This window comes from Aquila chrysaetos, chromosome 8 (assembly GCF_900496995.4).
Source record: "Aquila chrysaetos chrysaetos chromosome 8, bAquChr1.4, whole genome shotgun sequence".
Taxonomy (NCBI): Eukaryota; Metazoa; Chordata; class Aves; order Accipitriformes; family Accipitridae; genus Aquila; species Aquila chrysaetos.
In genome coordinates, this window is record NC_044011.1 from 42472816 (window position 1) to 42497695 (window position 24880).

General features: G+C 55.7%; 1 protein-coding gene across 2 annotated transcripts in view; it reads left to right on the forward strand.

The window, feature by feature from the left end:
• Positions 1–105: 105 nt before the first annotated feature.
• Positions 106–24880, forward strand: part of SORL1 (sortilin related receptor 1) — a 53622-nt gene continuing 28847 nt past the window's right edge. For both annotated transcript variants that reach the window (XM_030022220.1, XM_030022221.1), the window contains exons 1-16: positions 106–385; positions 10757–10873; positions 11191–11316; positions 12143–12304; positions 13708–13775; positions 14125–14305; positions 15564–15665; positions 16598–16767; positions 16941–17133; positions 17324–17441; positions 17982–18055; positions 19848–19936; positions 20049–20227; positions 21644–21830; positions 22916–23044; positions 23294–23379. In XM_030022220.1, the coding sequence (XP_029878080.1) occupies positions 173–385; positions 10757–10873; positions 11191–11316; positions 12143–12304; positions 13708–13775; positions 14125–14305; positions 15564–15665; positions 16598–16767; positions 16941–17133; positions 17324–17441; positions 17982–18055; positions 19848–19936; positions 20049–20227; positions 21644–21830; positions 22916–23044; positions 23294–23379 (2194 nt within the window). In that variant the 5' untranslated portion in view covers positions 106–172. The remainder of the gene's footprint in view (positions 386–10756; positions 10874–11190; positions 11317–12142; positions 12305–13707; positions 13776–14124; positions 14306–15563; positions 15666–16597; positions 16768–16940; positions 17134–17323; positions 17442–17981; positions 18056–19847; positions 19937–20048; positions 20228–21643; positions 21831–22915; positions 23045–23293; positions 23380–24880) is intronic.

Below are 24880 nucleotides of genomic sequence, written 5' to 3' on the forward strand. Positions count from 1 at the left end.
CCAGGAGGGGGTTGCTCCGAGCATCCCCCCGAGGGGAGCGGGCGGCGGGGGCGGGATGCGGGCGCCGAGCGGCTCCGCTGCCCGTTGCACATTCTCTCCGGGCGGCGGCGCGGCGGCTCCGCTCGGCTCGGCTCCGCTCCGCTCGGCTCGGCCCGGCCCCGGCGGCACGAACATGGCGACGCCGAGCAGCGGCGGGGCGCGCCGGGCCGTCCCTCTCCCCCGCCGCCTCCTGCCGCTCCTGCTGCTGCTGTTGCTGCCGGCGGCGGCGGCGGCGGGCGGCCATTCCGCCCTGCTGCTGCGCGCCCCGCCGCCCGCCGCCGCCGAGTCCCCGCGGAGCCGCCGCACCGCACCGCGCACGCCGGAGCCCATCCAGGTGTACGGACAGGTGAGCCCGGCCGGGGAAAGCGGGGGGAGGCGGAGGGGGGGGGGGTCTGGGGCTGCCCACCGCGCTGGGCGCACCCCCCCCCCTCCCAAAATACCGCGTTACATCACCCCGCGGGGCGCTGCCCCCCCCCCCCCCCCCGGCTTAGCGGAGTGGGGGGGACGACGGGACACGGAAGGGGAGCACGGAGGGCGGCAGCGCTGCCCCCAGCCCCGCGGACAGCCGCTTGTCGCCGGTCCCGTCCGTCCGTGTCCTTCCCCCCCCCCCCGCGGTGCTGGTGCCGCGAGTGGGCTGGCGGGGAGCCGGCCGCGCCGCTCGGCCTCGGCCACAGCGCGATGCGCTGCAGCCCCCCGCGGGTCTGCTGGGGGGGACACGACCCACGGGTTGCACACTTGCCGCTCGGGAAATAACTTGCGCGCCCGCAGGGGTTTGAGCGGATCTCGCGCGGGGATGCCGGCACCCCCTCGGTGCAGCGCCGGGCGGGGAGTGGGGGGGGGTTGCTGGCGAGGCGACCGTGGCGACATCTGATAGCTCGTTCCCTGCCTCCGACTTGCCCCCTTCGAAGTGGCAGGCGTTTAGACGTGAGGTACCACTGACCTCTGCCTACAGCTATCCCCGCTTCTCTTCCTGTTTCTCCCAGAGCCATCTCGAACTAGCGGCACCGTCAGATTTGCATTTTATGCTTGCGGGTTCTTTTCCAGCAAGATGAGCAGTGGTAGCTGCCCGGTGGCCAAGGGCACGCGCTAGCGAAATGGGCCAGATCATCCCCTCTGCTAGTTCGCCGGATCGGAAAGCGAGTCCCTCCAGCGGGGAGCGGGCAGCAGCTCTTCACCTAGAGATGCTCAAGTTGAACATTTTTGTGCTCAGAAGCTAGGCAGAGGGAGGTGACTTCTGATAGAAGACATTGCTATTTGTGAGGCACTGTGCCCTTCTCTGTAAGGACTCCTCTCTGCATTTCTGATCCGTCTTGCACCACTCCTTGAAAAAGGGGGAAAAGGAGTTGCTCATCGCAGAAAAATATAGAAACAGCTATTTCGGAAAGTATCCCTCCTTGGGCTGGATTCACTGGCAAGTTTTGTTGCCAGGACCATAAAGGCTCCCCCTCGCTCCCCCTTTTCCAGACGATCATGGCTTTAGGAGTGATGAGGAATTACACCCGGGCTGCCCAGGTGCCTGCTATGGAAAGCTTGAGACTTAAAGAGTCTGCTGTATTTTTTAACTACCCACACACTAGACTACACTGTGTTGTCCCGTTTGACCCTCCTTGTTTACACTGCCTGTGTTCCATCACGTGCCCGAAAGGCTGCTGGGGGGGGGGGGGGGGGGGGGGGGGGGGGAGACCAGCGCGCAGAGGGACAAGGCACACTCGAGGAGAGGCTTCGAGCCTTGGGCGACATCTGCCTTTGCCTCCTTGGCTAGCACTTTCCCTTCTGGGTGCCCTATAGTTTCCCCTGTCTGCTGCTTGTAGGATGAGAAAGAACCGGCCGCGAGGTGGGACTGGCTGTAGGGCCGCTGGAGGGGCACGTGTGGGGCCAGTGCTGCTCCTAAAGCCCTGCTCCTGTTCCCCCTTTTAGAGGACGGGAAAAGCTGTTCTTACTCCCCTTGAAAATCTGCTTCGCCTCCTCTACCTCCTCAACGTTTGGCTGTTTTTAGCATAACACAGCTACCCATTTTAGAAAAAACATGACACTTGTCTCTCATCTGCAGAAAGACAGTTGGAGCACTTTCCCTTCCAGCTCTCCATGGCTTTCATCTAACCCACCTGCCCCGGTCAGGTAGAGAGCTGCTTTGGCAGGAGCAGCCTCCCTCACCTGGACATGTAGCTGCAGATCTGAGAGGGTGCGGTAACCCCGGCGCTATCTGGAACAGAACTAATAGGAAGCAGTGGGAGTTCAACAGTTTGCCACTATTTGGTCTTTTCTCTTTGCCTTTAAGCTTTCAGAGGAGATTTGCCTAGAGAACCAAGTCGCTCTTTGCTGGCGGCATGGCATGTGGTTTCAGGCTAGCGTACAAAACCCATCCCTTCTGCTGCTTCAGGGTGGGATGCACAAATTGGAAAGCCCAGGTACTGCACGTCACCGGGAAGAGTTTATTGGCACTAAACAACAGTTCTGAGTTCTCCTGAGCACTACAGTGCTTTAAATCAGGGTCTGCTTTAACAAAAGGGAGAAGAGTGAGCCCATGTGTCTTAGCCTCCGTTACAGCTCTGACCGCACAGAATTACCAATGCCTAGGAAGCCAGAAAGCTGTGCAACATGGTGCTCGAGGGTCTCGCGCCTTGTCACAGGCACCCAATGATCCCTGTGTCCTCCTTCCCCCAGGTTTCTGGCACTCTAATACCAGCAGAAAATCATGCAGTCAAAAAGCGGTTCTCTCTCAGGGACGTCATCATAAGGGGCAGCGCTTGCACTGAGCATCCTAGTGCCGTGCCACTGCAGTCCCTTATCTGGGACGCGTCCTGCTCCCGTGCGTTTGGCAGGTCACTCGGCCATCTGCTACACACTGGCTCGTGCCCTGAAACTCCCTGCCCTTCCCCGGCTCTCAGCTGCGGTCCCGACAGAGCCTAGTGGCACGGCTTAGAGCCTGGGCTCAGCTCAGAGGCGAAGGAAAGTGCGGCACGGGAGGTCGGTGCTGCCTGTCGCCACCGTGGGTGACATCGCCAGGGGACTGGAGCGAGAGGGAGGGACGGGTCACCCCAGCTGGAAGGGAGGAGGGGAACAAAGTCCAAACCCTTTGCGGCTCCTCGGCGTTGTCAGCAACAGACTCAGAGCCCTCTTGCCCTAGACACCAAAGACACAAGCACAAAGCATTACGTGGATTCCTCGTCCAGATCCTCGCCACCAATCACGTCCTTGCTGGGCAGGCTCGCACAGCTTGCACCCGTCGCTGCAGCAAAACTTTTTGGGAACCTCAGCGAATGGCAAGACCACTAGCCTAAAACCCTGTGCTTTTGTGGCTTTTCCCCGCCTTTCGGACTCCAAAGCACCAGCAACCAAGAGATCAAACACACGACTCCAGAAACCATTGGCTTCGAGACAGAGCGGGTTTTCTTCCCTTGCACGGCCCTCACCTCTACAGGACTCTTGGCGAACGTCCCGATGGACAGACGGTTACGAAGCAGGCACCGACACGTGACAGGTCTTTTCTAGGACGCCACTGACAGCAGAGAAGCATCCCCAGGGCAAGACGACTGCTGCCTACACCCCCGCAGGGCCGGCAGTGCTCCCCGAACCCCTTTCAGCAACCGCAGCACCGCACCCTGCCCTCCTCATCCTGGCGTGAGTCCCTGGCTACCGAGGCAGCGGCTCATCCTCAGCCCACCCTCCTGTCCCTTAACAGCTTCCGTGCTCTCACCTACACATCCCTGCTCAGACCTGGATACAGGTACTTGGCTCTAGGATTTTACTTTGAGTACATCCCCACCATCCCACGTAAATCCTGTCCCCTCCTGGGGGAAAGCCGGCCACGAACCACATCGCCTGCAAGGACTTCACTTACTACAACAAGCAAGGAAAAGAAAAGTAGCTGCTTTGGCTGCATACCTGCCGGCTGGGTCAAAGCGTCTTCTGTGACCGTGAGGCTGGCCATCTCACAAGTGTCACATCGTAGCCGTGGCAGACAGCGAGGAGAAGCACCAAGGCAGAAGGCCGGCCTGTCTGCTGCTCCTGAGGTGCAAAAGAGAGGATCACAGTTACGGAGAGCGTTTACGCTAATAAATAATACAGACATACAGGTCTAACCTTTGTCTGCAGACATCCCTTTCCCTTCTTTGGAAAGGGCTTATCCGAAACGTCCCCCAAAACCACGCAACTCACAAGAAGCCTTTGCCTTAAACCGCTCTGGGACAAAAGACATCTTATCCAACCCGCTGGCGGCTCCTGCGGCAGCCAGCTCGCCCTGCATGCTGCCGTTGTGAGGCCTCAAGCCTCTCCCCGTGCTCCTAACCCGCGCACGGCCGTCACCTCTGTGCCTCCCCATCCCCTGAACTGGCATTATTGCCTGCCCTAATATCAGCTCCTCTCTTTCCCTTCTGGGGGCACCTACTTCATTGCTCTCAAGCTTCCTGTTTCCTGGTGATAACTGATCCTGTCTTTGAGAAAAAGGACCAGGTTTTCATCATTTCCAGGCCATTTACTACAAAATTACCTTTGATCAGCCCACCTGCTTGACCTTGACACCCCCCACCCCTCCACACTGACAAAGACCTAAGATGACCTCCTCAGCTGCTAGCACTTGGAGTACCACATGCATTAAAGCAGCCTGCATTAGATTAAAACCAACACCACACCATGATGCCACTCAGTGATCTTCAAGACAGAAGTTTTTCAAGACGGCCGAGAAGAACACCTCCCGTTAACGTAACACCACAGTGATGACTGCACGCAGGAGATGTTAACATCTCCATGACTGTGGGACAGCACACTCAGAGTTCCAAGAAAGCTCAGCGCTCCCCAGCAGACGAGCCCCCCGGCTAGAGCAGCGGGCACGGATGGGCAGTCGGCAGCCACGCTGCAGCTCGTGGGCAGAGTTGCGCTTCGGCCACAGGAGTCCCTTCCCACGGCCCTCGCGATGCGTGCTGCACAGGCCTCGGTTGTGCTGGCGAGCTACCCTAAAATACTGTTAGCGCGTGGTCAAAATAGCGCCCGAGCAGAGAGAGCTGACGCTTCTCTTCTTTTGAGGCTGTTAGCACATCCCAAGTAGAAAGCCCCCCTTAGCTCCCTTTGCTCACAACCTGCAAACTGGCAAAGAGCCTTTCTTCTTTCAGAGAAGACAGAAAGTGCTTCGCAGGGTAAATGCCATCCAGCTACGTGAATGGAGACATCAATCATGCTGCATCGGAATTGAACCGTACTTAATTTTGACCTGGTTTGCCAGCCCAGCAGAGACCTTCCCAGATCAGACTTTACCCTTCTGGAGGTGCCCTGGGTGGTGACGGCATGTCCCGGCGGAGGGCTGGCCGCAGGCTCCCGGTCCCCCCCCATCCTTTCCTTCTTTCTTCGCATTGGCAGACACCCCTCCCCATCGCTGCGTCTGCCCGGGGCACGGGCACCCCTGCCCCTCTCCCAGCACTTGCTTTTGCACCCAAGCTTGCCAGGAAAGACAGCTCTCTGGAAGCCATGCAGTTCCTGCTCCCGGCACCATGGCAGCCAGGGAAGCTATTTGTGTTTTTATTCGTGGTTTCCCCTTCAGCAGGTTCCTCGGAGATCCTGCTGTTGGACTAAGCAAGCGTTGCGGCGTCCCAGGGGCATCGCTTAAGGTTTCTGTAGCTGCAACGACTAGCTTGTGGCGTGCTTCACCGGCAGCGCTTTAGACCTTTTCTGCAGCCTCCCTCTGTGCCTTGGTTATGGGGGAGTGACCTTCATCAGCACTTACCCAAATTTACCAGGGCAGCCTCGATTCCTCATCACCTTCCCTCCTCCCCGCTTCAATTTAGAAAGAGACCCCATCTCCGGGACCTTCTTGCCAAGGGACCTGCTCATTTGTGGGGTAAACGGGGCTTCTGCCTCGACCCCGATCTTCCCCCTCCCTTGCCCTTTTCCCGTCTTCTAGAAACAACAGCTAATGGAGAGCTCTGTTGGTGGTAGCAGAGAGAAAACAGCTCTGCAAGCAGATGATTTCAGTATTAACAAAATTAACATGGGCCTGGCACTCTCTGAAATGAGTCACCCGTGTTTCATATCAATGATTTCAGACCCTAGCATTTTCAGTCCAAGCCACAAGCAGTGCTACGGCAGGCACAGACTGTATTTTAAAATATCGCAGCAGGGCTAGAAACAGATGCTCGGGAGCAGAGCAGAAGGTACAGTAATGAAGCTTTAGTAGGAGCGCACGAGGAACATGGCGTGCCGGGAATGCAGTAGCCACCCATGACACTTGACTCATCCGCGATGCCGGGCTATTGCGTAAGCCTTGCCGGGGGGGAGGCAGACAAAATGGGGACGCAAAGGCCCGGCACTTGTCCGCTGCGGTTTCCAGTGAGGCGGAATGATGAGGACCCTGGTGAGAGCACCTTTCCTTTTAAAGCCCTATGCTAACCGAGCTGCGGCTTTGCTTCTGACCCCTTTCAGCAATAGCTTTCTTTAGCCCCATCCTTGTTCCCCCAGCTACCGGATACAAAATGTTTAGCCGATTCCTCTTCTGCAAGCATCTCCCGACAGCCTTCAAACACACATCAATGATCCCTAGGAGTCTTTTGCCTGTGCACCCCCAATTTTACAGCCTTGAGCCTCAGCCCCTGAGAAGTCGCAATGCATCACCTCCTGATTAATAGCGAGCCCCTGGGTCAAGCCACGGTTGGAGTCCTATAGCTAGAGCATTAATTCTCAACAGAGAAAACCCATCAACACGCGCAGGTAGCTCTCGAGCCCGCTTGGCACCAAGAATAGCCCCTAACACTGTCCTGACACTTGTCACTGCACATGGGTGCTAGGCACCATTACGAATCAGCAAACGCACAATATTTTTGCTTGCGGTTCATCACGGCTAACAGTGTGATTTCTGCACGGGGAAGTTACGCTTCCCACACAGAGCAGCTCAGCCTCGCCGGTGGCTCAAAGGCTGGGATTTAGAGTCCTCCGGCAACGGAAAGGCCTGAGATACTGCCGTCTAGCCTGCCAGCAGCCATACGAGCGGCTACAGTGAGGTGCCCGTGCCAGAGTTGCTCATCTCCTGGCCAGCCTGCTCCATTTCGGAGCCCGGGGCTTTCGCTAAGACTGCCGTTTTTCACATGCGAGGGGTGACCCGCCTCTGCCGAGCTTGGCAACCAAAATCCTGCCCCAACCTCTCAATTCTGGGCACGAGCAACTGAGAGGGATGCAACGGGAAGGGGAGCTGGCACTTAGGCATTGCAGGTGCCGAGGAACACGGGATCGGGGCGTTTGCCCCAGCCCCGGGCGCTCGAGGAGCTTGGCACCCCACGCCACGCACCCGTGTCCGCTTACCTACCGACAGTCATCGCCTCTGTCGGCTCGTCAAGGCAATGCTACCGTCTCAGCGCAGTGCCACGCATCCGCGCGGCACTCCCCCTCCCAGCCCACGCTGGGAGCGCTCAGCTCCAGCTGCACCCCTTGAGCCATGAGGGAGCTCGTACCTGCTCTGGGGCATGCTCCCACTGGACGGCAGCTCCGGGGGCTTTCTTCTCACTCCGTTTCTGCAGGGGATTCCTTTGTTGGAAGATCCCGTTAATAAAAAATAAATATATAGCGTGAGCGAAGCTAGCAGCATGAACTACGTTAACTAGAGCTACAAGCAGCTTCCGCTATGTCTTGGCTCCAGTTCTCCCCTCCTGGACTTCATTTGGCACCTTACATATTAGGAGGACAAATTAGAATTTCATGCATATTTCATATACAGTTAATCACTTGGCAAAGACCAAACCATTTCCCCATTAAGCGGAATTTATGCTAAATGCTGTTTCCATTAGGCACCAGCCGTTGCCCGTTCATAGGTTAAACCAGCTCCCAAGAAAGGTTTCCCCCAGTAGGGGAGGTAGGGGAGTCTGTGACAGCGGGCTCCTGCCAAAGGAGACTCGTCCCAGCAAGCGGGGCAGGGTTACTCGTGTCGGAGATAACAACAGCCTTATTGCAAAGCTATTTCACAAAAAACGTCCTGGTCAATGGGACATCAGGTGCTTTACACCCAGGGCACAGTGCGGTGCTGCAGGGTCCCATTTGTTGCTCCCCTGAGCCGTTCGGGTCCCCACAAAGCTCCAGAGGGCCATAGCAGGGCTGCTCAGCCACCAGCTGCGGTCTCCCGTGCCGGCAGAGACAAACGTGCGAGGCTCCTAAACCTGAGACGCTGCTGCACGAGCCCTTCCCGGGGGACTTACAGCGTAAGGCATCCTTCCAGTGGCTTCTCTTTCTTTACATGCCTTAGCAAGACACACTTGAGCAGTCTTTCACTACTCCTAAACTTTCTGCTGAGCACAGCCCCTAGGCACTTGGTGCTGCTCTTCCTCCCTCCTACCAGGGAACCAAACCTTGCTCGTGCCAAGTTCGGCCTTTATAGCAGCTCTGCCCTAATTAGGCTGCCAAAGGTCTCGTGGCTCCTAACGAGTAATGAGGCTCAGCTGGCTCCTCCGAGCCCAAACACGGTGCCCCTGGTCTTGGGGTTTCACTACACTTCCCAGGTCTCCCTGCTCTGAAGAGGAGGCTCTCTGGGGCTCCTTGTCTCTTTTAGCTCAGGCAGAAAAAAAGCTATAGAGGTTTATTGCTGAGGTTAAAGCAAGGTGCAGTAGGAGCCTCCTGTGGTTTTTCTGGTTTTGCAACTGTCCTAGTGTCGGATTTCTTGCGGAAAAAAAACGCAAAGCGCTACCGAAATTGCCACGGAGGTAGTAACAAGCCCCTCTTGGCTGAGGGGAGCTGGACAGGTCTGGCACATCCAGACTTCGGCTTTCCTTGGGGGAGCAGGCAAATCTCTCTCGAGGCACTTTCCTGGGGAAGGGAAGCCGGGCAGGGTTGCTCGCTTCTGTCTCTGAATGTGCGCAGCTACAGGCTCCCCCTCGCTATACCCCTTCCCTCCAAATAACAGCAAAACTCTAGGCAGGCTAATAAACCTAGCCCTTTGCCTGAAGCCAGCGACCTCAGCCTGGGCACAGCTGAGAACCCAAAAAAGCTGCACCCAAAATAACTGATATAGATGTACGAGATTTAGATAGGGTCATTCCACTTTTAAAGGAGGGGAGGGGGATTGGGGCTGGGAGCGCAGAGCTGCTCTGGATTTCAGACCCGAGGCTGTACGTCGGCCGTCTCAGTGGGCATCGGCAATTCCTTCTTCTCCGCCCTGTTTCCCTGCACCCTCAAACAGCCTCGCTTCTTTTTTTTCCAGCGGGTGTGCAAGACTACCACCGGCTTGCTTTGTAGCTGATGCTGCTGCCTGACCTAAATCTCCGCCGTGTTTGCTATCCGGGTGCTACGGCATGGTTTGCCTGGTGGGGGGGTGCAGCTGGGGGCACCGGCCCTGGGGGCTGCTGCTGCCTCCCTGCCAGGTTTTGATCCCCCCCCCCCACCTTGTGTGAGCCTATTGCATAAGAGGGATTTGAGGACTCCTGGCTTCACTCGCCCCCTCCCCCCTCCTTCCAGAATAAAGACGTCGTTTTTCCAAGCGTTTTATTTACCAGTTGCTGGCAGAGGTTAAACCGTCCCCTTACCGCGGGCGGTGCTCCTCGCTGATCCCGGGGTCAGCGGGAGCCGCAGGGTATCAGGCCTAAGAAGGGCTTAGCCCTGTATTTTTACAGCTTCCCCGAGCGTGGGGGCTCGGGCACGGATGTCCAGTGCTGCAAGCGATGGAGGTGCCCATGTGTGGCCGAGCTATGGCCACTGCCAAGCTACTTCACCCGGCTTCCCCGGCAAAGCTGGCCATCCCCGCTCGCTGGCAGCGGTCGCTACAGGCACCCGGTTTGCCCAGAGTCTCCTGTGCCTCGAGCTCCCGCCGCGGCGATGCTGCGATAGCTTCCCCATAGAAACCGGCCCTTCGCGACCAGTGCAGTCGCAGCGCTGCCAGATGCAACGCATGCACGAGGAATAATGGGATCGTGTACGACTGCGGTTGTGTTAGAAACCAGCGCGTCCTTTAGGGTACAGAAGAAGTCGCCGTAGGAAGGTGACTCTGTTTCCCTGCGGCCCTGCGCCTTGTCAGCCTGGATTTGAAATCGCTTCTTGGTCCTTGGTTTTTGTTTTCGTTCTCATCATCCCCCGAATCCTATTTCTCTGAGGAAGAATAAAGGGAAGACTAACCCCTTCAGGCACATGCTTTTTGCCAACATGTTCATGAGAGATGCCGCTTTACGTGGGGCCACGCTCCAACGCCAGCCCCCCCCCCAGGGAAGCCTTCTCTTTAACCGTTTGGTGGCTTGCAGCGAGCAGTGGCCTCGGTATAAGCGACGGCAGCCCTGGCTCGGTGGCACCGTCCACGTAATCCCCGTCGCGTTCGCAGAGGTTTCCAACCCCCGTCATGCTGAGCGGCCACTGGTTTGCTTGGCTTTAAAGCGGGGGGGGGGGGGCTTTAAATGAGACTGCAGGGGCAGGTGGGAGCGGGATGAAGGCACAGCAACCTTGGGAAATGGTGGTGGAAAGATAAAGCCCTTGGTGCGCGCCAGACAGCTGTAGGCCATCCCGTTGCATTCTAGCGCTCCAGGCTGGAGCTGAGCTCGCCCCAAGCGTGCCCATGAGCACATCCGAGGTCTGAAGGGCTGGACACACAGTGCCCCTCTGCTGTTCGCCTTCTGGACTGTTTTAACTTCTGCCCCTCGTTTGAATGAGTTTCCCCAAAAATCTGTGTATTTCCCAGGAGGGGTGGTGCAAGCGGGTGTTTGCTCTCCGACTGTCCCTGCGGGCGAGGCTGCGGCTCAGGGTGCCCTTTTCCTTGGCGTTGCAGGTCAGCCTCAACGATTCCCACAATCAGATGGTCGTTCACTGGGCAGGAGAGAAGAGCAATGTGATCGTGGCCTTGGCCAGAGACAGCCTGTCTTTGCTGGGTCCCAAAAACAGCGATGTAAGTAATGCAACCTGGCGCTGTCCCGGGGCACCTTCTCTGCTTCTGTGCCAGGGGAGGTGTCGGCGGCTGCTGAGCTACAGCCTGCCTTTCTCTCATGTGCTGGGAAGATGAAAGAAAGGCCCATGAGTTTGAGTTCAGAGGCACAAAAAGAACCATTTGGTATCCTCTGCGTTGCCCCCCAGGTTTGAGCCCTGAAAGGCTGGCTCGGGCAATCTCTAAGGCTTCCCCCCTTGTAGTTTTCTGAGTTTTTACCAAATCTGTCAGAAAGGAACCCAGAGCTGTAAGCTCCTCACGCTGGGGCTTCTTCTTTGCAGGTTTACGTGTCTTATGACTACGGGAAGAGTTTTAAGAAAATTTCAGAAAAGTTCAGCTTCGGCGGGGAGAACAGCAGCGAGGTGGCCATCGCCCAGTTCTACCACAGCCCGGCCGACAACAAGAGGGTGAGGAGGATGCGGCAGCCGGCCCCAGCCAGGTTCCTCCGCGGGGCAGCGTCGCTTTATCGCCGCCGGGCAGTTATGCCACGGTGGCCGTAGGGATATAGCTGCTCCTTGCTGTGGGAGGAGTAACTGTAAAGGTATTGCGGTGGCAGAGCGACCGCATCTGTAGTGGCTCGTCCCAATAGAGCGATGAGCTGCGTGCCCGTCACTAGCATCGTTACAGAGCTACAGACACAAATATTTATTTAGGCTTTGTCTGCATCAAGGTCACCTTTCTCCTGGCTGAAGCTCTCCTAGGGTGAGGTGAGATGTCCTTGCCCTGCAGCAGCTGAAGCTGCCACTTGCCATCCCTGTAGGTATTCTCCTCTCCAAAGCCAGGCTGCGGGAACCGGGCGTGCGATCGCCCCGACCCACATCCGTGGGTCACGCTGAAAACTTGCCTTTGCATAGGCCAAGTGCTCACACGGGCCTTTCCGCTGCGGCACCGGGGAGGGACGGGCCTCTCCCACAGATGGGGACCGAAGGCTGTTTTTGCACGGTCCTCTCGGTTCCTGGGAAAGCCCCTCAGGCCATCCTGGGGGTCCCTGGGGCAGAGGCGGGACATGCCGGGCTGCCCTACCTCCTGTACGGCTCTGCGATGCTCAGGAGCATCGGAGCGTGGCGGGAGAGGGGGTGGCTGGGGCAGGCAAATTCCTCCTCTCCGGAGTTTGCCCTCCCAAAGGCTCCCCCGGGACGTGTGCCTGTGTTACCGATAGCCTGAGGTCTGCTCTGACCTCCTGGGGGCTGACCGCCTGCTTTCCTTCTTCCCTGTCGGTCCCTCTCTTCCCAGTATATCTTCGTGGACGCCTTCGTCCCATACCTCTGGATCACCACCGACTTCTGCAACAATATTCAAGGCTTCTCGATTCCCTTCCGAGCAGCGGACCTCCTCCTGCATGGCAGGAACCCCAACCTCCTCTTGGGCTTTGACAGGTCTCACCCAAAAAAACAGGTGAGCGCTTCTGCTTAGACGGGAGGGCCAACGTCCAGCCTCTGCCCTGCTGCGGCATTCCCCCTGGCCCACTGTGTGCCCCACAGCCCTTACGGGGTGCCGAGAGCCACCCTGCCTCGTGCCAGCGCTGCGCGGGTTCGTGCTTTGACCGTCCAGGGTGTCTGATCTCGGATTGCTGCATGCAGAGCTCTCCCAGATTGGCTGGGACACCCCCTTCCCTACAGGTCAGCCTGGTTTCCGACATCTGGAGCGGTGACGGTACAGGACCTGCAGGATGGCTGGCTTAAACATTTCCTCTCCCTTTTCCTTCATTTATGCCGGTCCTTCACCCACACCGCTCCTGACTGTATTGATCTCCCCAGCTATTGCGGTCGAAACTAGCCGCGGAGCGCTTGCAGCTGAGGCAGGACTGACCTCTGCAGTATTTCATGTGGGCGTGTGGTTTGGCTTTGGGTCTTGCATAACAAATTGCTTCTTGAAACCAAACACTTTTTTTTTTTTTCCCCCCCCCCGGACCTATTGGGTAAAGATTCTAAATAATTACAGCACCTTCAGATAGACACAGGCAGCATAAACAAAAGTTGGAGATGAAACAACCGTCCCCCGACACGTGGATGGGGACAGTCGAGCAGGGTCCCCGCACTTTTCAGTCCGGTCGTAGCAGGGTGCCTGCTGGGCGCTGCTGCTGCCTTCCCCAGGGGACGGAGCTCGCTGGGAGCCGAACCTTCCCTGGGCGGGCTGCTCGACTGACTGTCGGGGCTGGAGTCTGGCTGGCCATATCCACGTACCTGCAAAAAAGAGGCAAAAACTGCAGCTTGGCTGCCACCCTAGCGCTTGGAAAAAACCAGGCAGGTTTTGGGGACACTTGCCCTTCGAGGGACAGGATCTGCAGAGGGGCTGATGTGCCTGCGGGCTGGCTTGTTTATCGCTGCTGCTTTTGTTGCACCATCAAAGATACTATCTCTCCTCTTGACCTTTGCCATGCCAGCGCCTGCAGATCTGCAACAACAGCCCGTGGCTGTGCTTGGGGTTGTAACAGCCTCCGAGGGGGAGACTGCTCTGTCCAATTATTTACCCTTGCTGTCGCACTCCACAAGTACATTATAACAAATTATTTTTATTTCTGAGTTAGTGTAAAACCAGGCAGATCAACAGACAATGGGAAATCCTTCTGGTAGGAGACTAAAGGGCATTTTTTTCCTCTTTGGATTATTCTCCTGCAGCTAGAAAGATCTCTGCTGCTCCAGGCAGCTGCCACGTAAAGAGAAGTCATCAAAGTAGTTCACGGTTTTGCGACGGACGCGTGTCCGTCCTGCCTTTGCTGCCTGCGGTTGGGTCTCTTAAAGGATTGGGTCTGTTTGGTTGCCCAGTCCCGCTGGCATTGCTCGCCTTTGTCGTTGCAGCTCTGGAAATCGGATGATTTTGGCCAGACCTGGATAATGATTCAGGAACACGTGAAGTCTTTTTCTTGGTACGTATCGCACCTGTGCATTAGGCCCAGCTCCCACCTTCTCTCACTCCTCACCTCTCGCCTTGTTTGCTGCCCTGTGCAAACCGAGGACCCGGGTACCAAAGCGTGCTCCGGCCCCGGCCCCCCGCTCCCCTCACCCAGCAGAGACCCTGCGCTGTGGGGATGCGGCACGGCGGGGCGACAAGAGACAGCCACCAACACGGGCACCCGGGGTGCTCCGCATTCCCCCCGATTCTTGCCTGCCCACCCCATCTCTTGAAAGGTCTCCTGCTCCTTGGTACCTGCTGCCTTCTGCATTGCTCGGTGAGTGCGGGGATAACGCCGCCACCACCTTTTTTGTTCTTCCTAGGGGAGTCGAGCCCTATGATAAGCCAAATACGGTGTACGTTGAGCGGCACGAGCCTTCTGGGGCTTCGACTGTCATTCGCAGCACCGATTTCTTTCAAAGCCGAGAAAATAAAGAGATAATCCTGGAAGATGTTGAAGACTTCCAGCTCAGGGACAAATACATGTTTGCAACAAAGTCGGTGGTAAGTATCACGCGAGTGATTCGCTGCTGACGGTGACGGTCGATGCTTTGGTACAGTACCACCACGACCGCAGCGGGCAATAGCTCTGCTTTCAGCTGGGACCCGTGTCTAAAGCGTAGCGAGAGCGTTTGCTAGGGACGACGCTACCCGCTGCTGTACCTCGTCCCAGCTTGTCGCGGATGTGTCGCTCAGGCTGCCTGCAGCTGCCTGCCTTCCCCGCTTGACCTTGTGCTGCCGTGGACAAAGCAACACCTCCCGGTGCTGCTCTCCCAGCGGGGCTCGGAGCGGCAGCCTCTCCGTACGCCTGCCTTCAGCAGGCTGGGCAGAAATAGGTCAGGCTGCGAAGAGCTGGGACCCGGGAAAAACCACAGGATGCCCGGGAAGGCCAGCAAGGCGGGGGATGGCGGGGTGGGGGGCGGCAGGGGAAGGGGGATGTGGCTTAGCAGCTCGGTGGTTAGGAGGCCGCTTGTCAGAGAGGATTACCATCAAACGTGGACTAGGTCCAAGTAGCCTAACGTGCTCCAGCCTGGAAAGAAAGCTAGATTTTCAGTTTGCTTTCCTAAGCAAAGAGGATGCTGGTGAGCGAAAGCGGTCTTTTGGTCCCTCTGCAGCCAAGGCCCCCCTATGCTTTTTGCAGCTGTTGGCCAGTTTCAGACAAGTCTGGAATTGGGCGCTTGCATCAAACCTCGGCCGCAGCAGCAGCGGCGCCGGAGAGAGGACAGGCTGGGTGGCAGAGGCGTCCAGTACTCTGACTTCTTCTTTCCGTGGGAGGCATGGTTGCTTAGCGATACGGAGCCTGGGAAAATCAGGCCGCTTATTTTTGGAGCCTAAATCTGGGTTTAGGTTCTTACCATTGCATCCCATGCAAAATAGGTTGCCCCCAGCTTTTTACTTTTTTGGCTTCTCGCTGGTGCCTTTCATTTTGCACAAATTGTTAAAAATAGGAAGGAAAGGACAGACTGCTCTGCAGAAAGACGAGGAATTAAAACCAGCCTCCTTACCTCCACTTGACCATCCAGAAAGGGTGGTTTTTCTCCTTGCTGAGCGCTGGCTGCAGCAACATAAACCGGGAGCGGGGAATGCTGCTCCCCACCATCAGGCCCAGGCAGCTGCCACGCTTTGCCCGCACTCAGGGAGGGTAATGTCCCAGGCGTGTGGTTTGTGGGTTTGCCCCAGTCTGCCTTTTGGCCGCCGCTGGAGACCAGGGTGATTTTGGGGGCGAGAGCTACTCCTAACGTGTCCCTCTGCTCTGCCGCAGCATTTGCTAGGCAGCTCGCAGCCGCCTTCGGTCCAGCTCTGGGTTTCCTTCAACCGCAAGCCAATGCGCGTGGCACAGTTCGTAACCAAGCATCCAATTAAGGTAAGTGGTGCTTTCTGAGAAGACCTCCTCTCTCCCTCCTTCGCCAAGGACAGCCTCAAATGTCAACAGCAGTTCTCTGCGTTTCACTGGACGCTGTGGGAGTTGGAGCTGGGAAGGGACGTGGTATGACCATGGGGATTTGGGGATTTGGCTGAGCAAAACTCACGTTAGGATGATCTTGTGGTTTACACGATGGTACTTTATTCTAGCGATTGATGCCTCTGGAGAAACACTGGAGAACCCAGAGAGCTGTGCAGGGCCAGTACTGTCCTGGGTGTGAGGCTGTCTGGAAACAGACAGTCACTGACCTCCTCCAGCACTGGTGATGGAGGCTGGCAGCAAAGCTCAGATACCCAGAGAGGGGCTGATGATCTCAGTGATTTGGCTCTGCTTTTAGGGACCTTACCTCTTCCCATGGCGTGGGGTGGTTGGTCGCCGAGCATGTACTGGCTCCACTGGCATGGCCTGGAGCATCTGTCTTCTCTGTGGGCAGAAGGAGCCCAGGGGGACAGCCAGGGTTTGCAAAGGGTCTAGTGATTCGTGAACCAGACGCGCTGTGGCATCCCCAGGCTGGCGGGGACAAAGGAGAGCAGGAGAAGTATGCTCGGCATTTGGCCAAGCAGTGGGGCACGCTCCCGGCTGCGATGCGCCCGTGGCCTCGGTGGGGTCCAGGCAGAGAGACATCAGTGCTGCTGCTGGGAGACTTTGCCAGTGGGTTGGGCAGGGCAGAGGGCAGGGGATAGCGATCGTTGGAGGAGAAACACAAAAAGCAGAGGGAAGATACTCACTCGCCAAGTGGAAAAAATACAAATGGGTGGAGGGAAGAATAACTTTCACCTAGCTAAGAGGAAATGCTAAACTGTCCCATACATAAACCCTGCTCGTATGCCCACACGTATGAAGCCTGCTCGCCTGTCGTTTACATCCCAAAGGAATACTATGTTGCCGATGCCTCGGAGGACCAGGTGTTTGTGTGCGTCAGCCACGATAACAACCGTACCAACCTCTACATCTCGGAGGCAGAAGGCCTGAAGTTCTCGCTGTCTTTAGAAAACGTGCTCTACTACAGCCCGGGAGGAGCTGGAAGCGACACCTTGGTCAGGTAACGTGGGACGCGCCTAATCGGCTGCGGTAAATGAGAACACCGGCCAAAGTCTGTAGCTTTTGGCTGCGTTTGATCAAAGCATTGCCCTGAGCCCCGGGCTTGACGGTCGCCCACTCCCCAGACGCGGGGAGGCTGTGATTCGCTGATCCGACCTTTGCGTTTCCTCGCAGGTATTTTGCCAACGAGCCCTTTGCGGACTTCCATCGCGTCGAAGGCGTGCGGGGCGTCTACATCGCCACTCTGATCAACGGCTCCTTCAGCGAGGAGAACATGCGCTCTGTCATCACCTTTGACAAGGGGGGCACCTGGGAGCTGCTGCAGCCCCCGGCGCAGACGCGCTACGGGGAGCAGATAGACTGCGAGGTAGCGCGGGGTGGGAAGGGGCAGGGGGGCGAGCGCGGGAGAAGTCCCCCGCGAAAGAGTTTGAAACGGCAATCCCGCCGCGAGGGAGTCCCTCCTCGCCTTTTCAAGCGGCGAGGGACGCACTAGGTGGGACGAGGGCACGGGCGAGTGCGGGATGGAGAATTAACGCCACCGTGTTTTGCTTTTCCAGTTTTCTCAGGGCTGCTCTCTCCACCTGGCCCAACGCCTGAGCCAGCTGCTTAACTTCCAGCTGCGTAGGATGCCCATTCTCTCCAAGGAGTCGGCACCGGGACTGATCATCGCCACTGGTACCCCTTTCCTTTCCGCAGCTGCACGGGGGCTTGGGGCGCGTTGTTGTCAGGACGTGAAGAACTTGGCAGCATCTAGTTTGCATATGCAGGTTACAAAAATGTAATTAAGCTGTATGTTTTGCGGTCCCTTCTCTGGTGCAGTCCCCGTACAGTAATTACAGCTCGTATATTTTACTGCAGTGCGGTGACGTGAGAAAACTTGCCCGCTTTATTCTGATCTTCTTTCCTGCCGCTATCCATGTGGAGGGTTTCTTGAACATACAGAAATTCCTGTTTGTCTCACTCTTGTACTGGAGAAAACATTTGCACCTTTTGTTTGATCATGTTTCTAGCCATAGGTTTTTCCCCGGCTGCTTTTAAAACTTGTAATAGTCTTTAAAATATTTGCTTTCGAAGGGATTAGTTTATAGCGTGAAGAATCAGCTCCTCAATAGTTGTCATTTTGCTCACAGATAAAATTAGTTTAGAGGTGTCTGGCTTCGTTTTAAGCAATTGCTTTGCATTCCTCAAGAAGAACGATTTCTTCTGTTCTCCTAGGCTCCATTGGCAAGAACATGGCCAGGAAAACCAATGTCTATGTCTCAAGCAGTGCTGGAGCAAGGTGGAGAGAGGTAAGGCTGCTTTTTTGCTTGCCAGCTCAGCCAAGGCGGTGGTGCAGCAGGTAAGATGTTGGCAGCAATGTAGATAAGTAACGTGCAGCCTTTGAGCGTTAAAGGTGACCTCCAAGTACGCATCCAAGAGCTGTAGCTGGAAGGTGCTGAATGTCCCTTGAGACTAAGCCAAAAAGGTCTTTAGGTGAAGGACCACCCCTGGGTTGGCGTGGAGATGAGTGTCATGGTGAAGGCGGTGGGTTCAAATGCAGGAGAGCTCCCTCCTCTATTTCTTTTCTTCAACTGGTAGGACTTGTCCCTGGCATGGGGCGTCTGGCCCCTTTTAGACAGGACTGACAGGCAGGACTTTGTATGCGCGAGTGTCTGGAGAGGCTCCGGCATCTTCCAGAAAAATGGGATGTTGACCTCGGTTTATGGGGAGTGTGATGCTGTTGACTAAGTGGGTGTTCTGGTCTGTGGCAGTATTTGTGGTCTGCCTGTGCATTCTGCTGCGAGTGTAATATGGTATTTCAACATCTGCAAGCTATTTAATCCCGTGAATTAAACGACCTCCTTTTCCTCCTGTAAGTGCTGCGCGGTCTGGGTTAATGTCTGGGCAGCTGCGGCGGCGGTGGGGACACGCCACAGGTCTGGCTGCTGCCAAAGCTGCCCGTGGTTCAGAGACCGGCCCCGGCTGAGAGCGGGCGCCTCCGAAATTCAGCTGGGGAGCAGCCGTGGGGACCCGCCGTTTCTTCCTGCGGGAGCCTCGCAGCAAGGCAGGAGCGCTCACGGCCAGGGAAGGGTATCCGAAAGCCGAGACTTTTGGATGCCAACCTCCCCAGCTCGCAGGCAGGTTTGCGTTGAAGTGCAAGCAAAACATGCCGAGGAAGCGTCGACCCACGGTTAACAAAGCCGAGCTCCTGACTTATTCAGGCCCTTTGTATTGCGAGTGGAGGTGCGGAATGACCCAGCACTGTAGTTCCTCAGCTGAGAAGCAGTAACACAACTCCTTCCTCTTGGCTTTGGCAAGCAGCAGGCTGGAAGGCTCATTGCTCTCCCAATCACTGGTGTGATCTCACAGAACAGAAAAGAAAGAAACAATACATTCAGTGCCCTGCATAAGAACGTCCCCGAGTGCGTTAGCGCGTCCTGTGAGCAGAGTCAGGCACATACGTGCTTCCTATTTTCATCCTGAGCTGCACCGGGCTCCCCAGATAGGAAAGCAAAGGTAATTTTGTGTTGGTTGTCACTAAATAGAGCTGGAGGTGAGTGTGAAATACCAGTTTCTTTCCACGGGATGGATGTGTGAACTGTCTCTGGGGCTTGTTTCTGCATGCCATGGCCCCACTTGTCTTTGAGCATTCAAAAAACCTTACGGCCTGAGAACCAATACTTATCTGCAGTCCTAGGAAGGTGGTGAGTCCCTGCTGAGTGTCAGGAAAGCCCCACAGATGTGACAAAGAGCTGCAGACTGAGAGGGGGAAGCGATGGGCTCTGGTTTCACGGAATGGGAGTTTTTCCATCAATTCTTTCCCTGCACACGGCACGGGAGGAGCAGAGTGCACAGCGCAGTGCTGCTCTTAAACACAGCCATACATTTAAGGGAAATTGGGCTGGCTGCTCTTGTCTACAGATGTTGGCCCATAAACACTCTAATCTCTAGTGCCTCCAGATACTTGGCTCAGCCAGCCCGGGCGACCCGAAACATTAGCTCGGGTCAGGCAGCATTTCTGACAAAGTGTGCTTTCCAGCCAAACTTTTCCCTTAACTCAGCATGGCTCTGATGCACCCCTTGGCACCGTTTCTCTTCCAGGCGCTGTCTGGACCCCACTATTACACCTGGGGCGACCACGGTGGCATTCTAGTGGCCGTCGCGCAAGGCACCGAGACCGACCAGCTCAAGTAAGTGGCAGGGCAGGGGGATTGCTTCTGGCGCTTGGGCTGGGGCCAGGAGAGAGTCCCCTGCGGCGGGCAGGACCTGCCCCTGGCAGCTCTCCCAATCCTTTTTCTCCAGGTACAGCACAAACGAAGGGGAAACGTGGAAAACGTTCACTTTCTCGGAGAAGCCAGTGTTTGTATATGGCCTGCTGACCGAGCCCGGGGAGAAAAGCACCATATTCACCATCTTCGGCTCGTACAAAGAGAACGGCCACAGCTGGCTGATACTGCAGATCAACACCACTGACGTGCTGGGTAAGGGGACAGATGACAGAGCCCTCGCTGACGCTGGTTGTGCAGGTGGGAGAGCCACCCTGTCTCCGCACCGCGGCTTTGCAGGTTACTCACGCTAATAAGCCCTCGCCTGAAACCGGCCGGTCCCCACGCTGCACGGCCTGCCCCGAGCACCCCTGGGGGTGCAATTGAGATCTTGGCGTACCCTCTCTGGGGGGCTGAGAGCGAGGAGGGGGCACGGGAGAGGATTTCGGAAGCCCAAAGCGACCTAGAGACCTGAGGCTACGAACCAAACTATTTAGTTATCTAAGACTCTTAGATTCCCACTGATGAGCACGGGAAGTTGGGTGCCTAAATACGAATGGGGTGCAGAAACACCTTTGTTGCTCTTGCCCTCTGTCCTATTTTCCAAAAGAGACCTCGGAGAGATGCCCTCATTCCCATTAGCAGCAGACCGAGCCCGCTGCCCCGGCCGTCCTGCAGGAGCCGGGGGAGAGAGGGCATCTCCTGCAGGGGCTGCGGTATCGCCATTTGCATTTGGGTGCCCTGTCCCTCGTGTCTCGTGTCCACATGGACACAGCTGCTGAAGGCACTCGTGTCCCCTGCGCTCTCCCCATATCCCCTGCTTCCTCACTGAGGAATTTGTTGAAAAGGAAAGGGGAAAAAAAAAAATCCTTCTGAAGGCTTGTGCCTATGAATGTTTTATAACCCGTTTCAGCTTTGATTGCAAGGCAGCATTTTAATCAAAGAGCAGTTAAACCCAGCAGAGGAATTTGCTTGACTAAAATTTATAACTGATTCCCTTGACGTTTTGTTAGAAACAGATCTGTTTGGTAACCAGAACGATTTCATTTAAATGAGGCATCACAAATTCACTGTCACCGCGACGAAGCTGCTTGTTGCCTCCTGTCACCGAGTGCCGCTGCACGCTCTGAGCTGACATGCTTTCTGCTTTGCCTTCACTTTCGGGCCAGGGCTAGAGCTTCGCAGTGGAAACCGCTTGTTTTGTGCCAGAGGAGGGCGGCGAGAGGGAAGGGGCCGTGGGCATTATCGCGGTGCGTGGCTGGGTGCCAGCATGCCTGCCCTCACTCCGAGCATCCTGGGTCTCGATGCCATGGTGCCGCTAGCCGTGGCGAGAAGCCGAGGTTCATGCAGTCTCCTCCGAGGCAGGGCTGGCTGTTTGGAGCTTGGGCTGGCTGCCTGGAGCCTGCAGCTCCCCCCGGGAAGCCTTTTGCAAGACTCTCTGCGTCCCCCCAGTCCCCGGAGCGCAGTGCGGCGCTGGCGCAGGACACGGTACCACGCTTTGCGCGTCCTTGCCGGGCACGCATCAACAGCAGTGACCAAGGGACATCTGCAGCTCTCTTGCTTTTAAACCCTTGGGCTGGGGTGCCGCAAGGACTGTGCCTTTCTTTACCCCAGCCTTGTTGCTTCTCTTAGGGGTCCCTTGCACAGAGAACGACTACAAACTCTGGTCACCCTCCGACGAGCGAGGCAATGAATGCTTACTGGGGCATAAAACCGTTTTCAAAAGGAGGACTCCTCATGCGACCTGTTTCAATGGGGAAGATTTTGACAGGCCTGTCATGGTCTCCAACTGCTCTTGTACAAGGGAAGACTTTGAATGGTAAATACCAATTAATTTCTTTTAGTCTGGATTGTAAGTCTGAGATAAGTATCTGTGACCAATCGCTCAAAGTGAACAAACATCCAATATACTTAGCTCTGTGTATCGCTGCTTGATTTTATAGGAGAGAGGAAAATAAATAGACTGAAAACATCCTTTCATTAATAACGGGGCATGAGACTTAATTAATGTCTTTAGAGCCTTTCGGGAGCCTCTGAAAGGTTCCATAGAAGAGGAAAGTATTGTTAATCCATCACCTTCTTTCAAATGATGGCAGACAATTTCCCATCACATATGGAGATCCTCCACTAAAAAGCTTAGTGACTGTTTTAGCCGCAGGGATGCAACTGGCCCTCCTCTATCATTTTATCTGCAATTTGCACATTACCGACACCGCACAGCTCTCAGGATTAGGAAACACACTCTTGCAATCTGTTGCAAAGGTTTGGTCTTGGAAAGTGAACTGCTTTTCAGGGACTGGACTTTCAGCAGAGCTCACGGCCAGACTGCCCGAGTGCCTGGTACACACAGTTAAATACAGGGGTCCAGACCTGCCTGTCTGAGACAGAGACCGAGTCTGGCTTGTCACGAGCAGGCTGAGAACAGGGCTGGTGGGATCCGATCCCTGCCTCAGAATCTCATCCCTGGGCTCCCTGCAAAATCAAAGTGATGTAACCTCTTCCACAGCGTTTTCCAAAGAACAGACGCGCTGCAACTCCCATTTTACCAACAGGAAAAGCCAAGAGACAGACCAGTGACCTAAGCCAGCTAGCGGGAGAACTGGGGCTTGCAGCCAGATTTTCAGGGCACGCTGGCTCAGCTGTGCCTTGCTGCCTCACCTACCCTAGTCTGCTCGGCCACTGGCAAGCTTATTTGCAAAATGTTCTTGAAACGTCCAGGAGACAGAAGCTGTCTGGCTATAAGATATTATTATGCAGCTAAATACTGATAATAAATGAGTGGACTTCTGAGATACTTTGTGTTCTTAAAACTTCTATGCAAAAATAGAGCAGAGTAATACTATAGCATGGCTGCATTTTTTTCCTTCTCCCCCGTCCTTCCTTACCTCTTTCTTTTCCTTGCAGTGATTTTGGCTTTAAACTGAGCGACGACTTATCGTTAGAAGTTTGCGTCCCTGACCCTGAATTCGCTGGGAAACCATACGACCCGCCAGTCCCTTGCCCTGTTGGCTCAACTTACAAGAAGACTCGAGGGTATGTGTTGTACTCGGGAGGGGAACCTGATCTTCCAAACGCTGAGATTTATGCCTTTGGTGATTGAAAACAACCAACCACCACAAAACCCCCACACAAATGCCCCACAAGCGGCAGTAAACAAATTACATGTTTGGACATACATCCCAACATCTAATTTGTAACTAAGCACCACTGCTTGTTCTAGCTGCACATGATGGCGTGTTAACAGTTTCCATGAAATAAACTGCCTGGCTGTATATGTTGCAGCTACCGAAAGATCTCTGGGGACACTTGCACAGGTGGAGACATTGAGTCGCGGCTCGAAGGGGAACTGGTACCGTGCCCGCTAGCTGGTGAGTATGTACAGGATTGCTTTGAGCACAAGGGCTTCATTCGTAAAACCTTTGGCCGGTGCCTGAGGGACCACACACAAATTCCCAGAGGGCTCTTGGACAAAACCTATGATGCAGGAGCTGAAATGCCTCGGTGGGTTACAAATGCATCATCTCCTGTGCCGTCCAGGGGCCAGAGAGCTTCTGAGGGATCTGCTCAGGAGCAGCTTCAGCCCGTGGTGCAGAGCCCTCTCTGCTCCTGAAGTCACAGGAGGCCAAAGCCTTCAGAGCAGGCTGCGCGCAGGAACCCTCTTATCCCCATCGCGTCCTCGCTGTAGCTGGCTTGAACCCAACCAGAAAGACGGGAGTTAGATCAAAGCTACCCCCATCCTGGAGAAACCCTTGGGAAGGTACCACCCTGAGACAGGCCACCATGTGCAGTTGAACGATGGCTACTTGGGGCCGGACGGGGGCAAAGGCTGCCCTTTAGTCCTCTCACCCGTGCCCGCCAGACTTCGCCTCCGTCCTTATTTTCTCCTCTCAAATGTACGAGGCGCTGCAACGATCTTGTGCTCCTGTGCTGCCAAAGTCATTTGCATTCCACTCATTACAGCTTTAATTTAATCTGCCATCACAAGATGTGTGATTAGCATGCTGTCGTGCAGCAGCTCAAGAGCGAGCCTGAGACGGGGAAGAGGCTCGTGTAAGGGATGGGGCGGCTGAGCCGGCGCTGCGGGCAGGGTGAGCCCGGAGCCGTGGCTGAACGGAGCCGCAGGGCTGCAGTGCAGCCAGACCCGCCAGCGTGAGGATTCCCTGCACCGTCCTAAGATTTTTCAGGGTGCAAAAATTATTCCGGGTGCAAAACAGCCCAGCGGGTGCCTGGGGTGGTGTTCCCGCTGCTGGGATTCATGCCAATGCCATGCTTAGTTTTCCTCCTTGTTCAGAGCCCGCCACGTTATTCACCCCTCCAGGCCCTCTTGAGCTATTTGGAGAGCTGTGTTAGTCATGCTGAGAAGGGCCTTGCTGACTGAAAAATAAACCTGCAGTCCCCACCGGGCTGGGCTTTGAAGTGCCGTGTTCCCAGAGTATTTGCTGATCGTCTTCAGATACGTGTTGGCTTGCACCATGGTAACACTTTCATGTACAGTATCTGTTTCCTATCTCCGTATAATCTCATTAGGGATGCACAGCCAGAGTTACTTACTGACATTAGCTTTACTCATTAATAGCATTATTGGACTTGACCGGTAGCGTGCTGAAGCCCAGGAGACTTCATCCTGGACCAGGATTCCATTACGCTGGATTCGGCGCAATTTAGAAATAAAACCCACTCCGAGACATTTACTGCGGTGCCGGTGTCCCCTAGGACTTGCAGATTTACATCACTCCCACCTTTTTAATGAGAATTTTGAGGAACGGGAGATCAGTATTTTGTTTCTAATTGGCGGCATGCTAACGTGGGAAGGAAGGGGTCACGACAGATTTTGCCGTGCTTACCTCCTCCTTCAGCCCCCGGAACAAA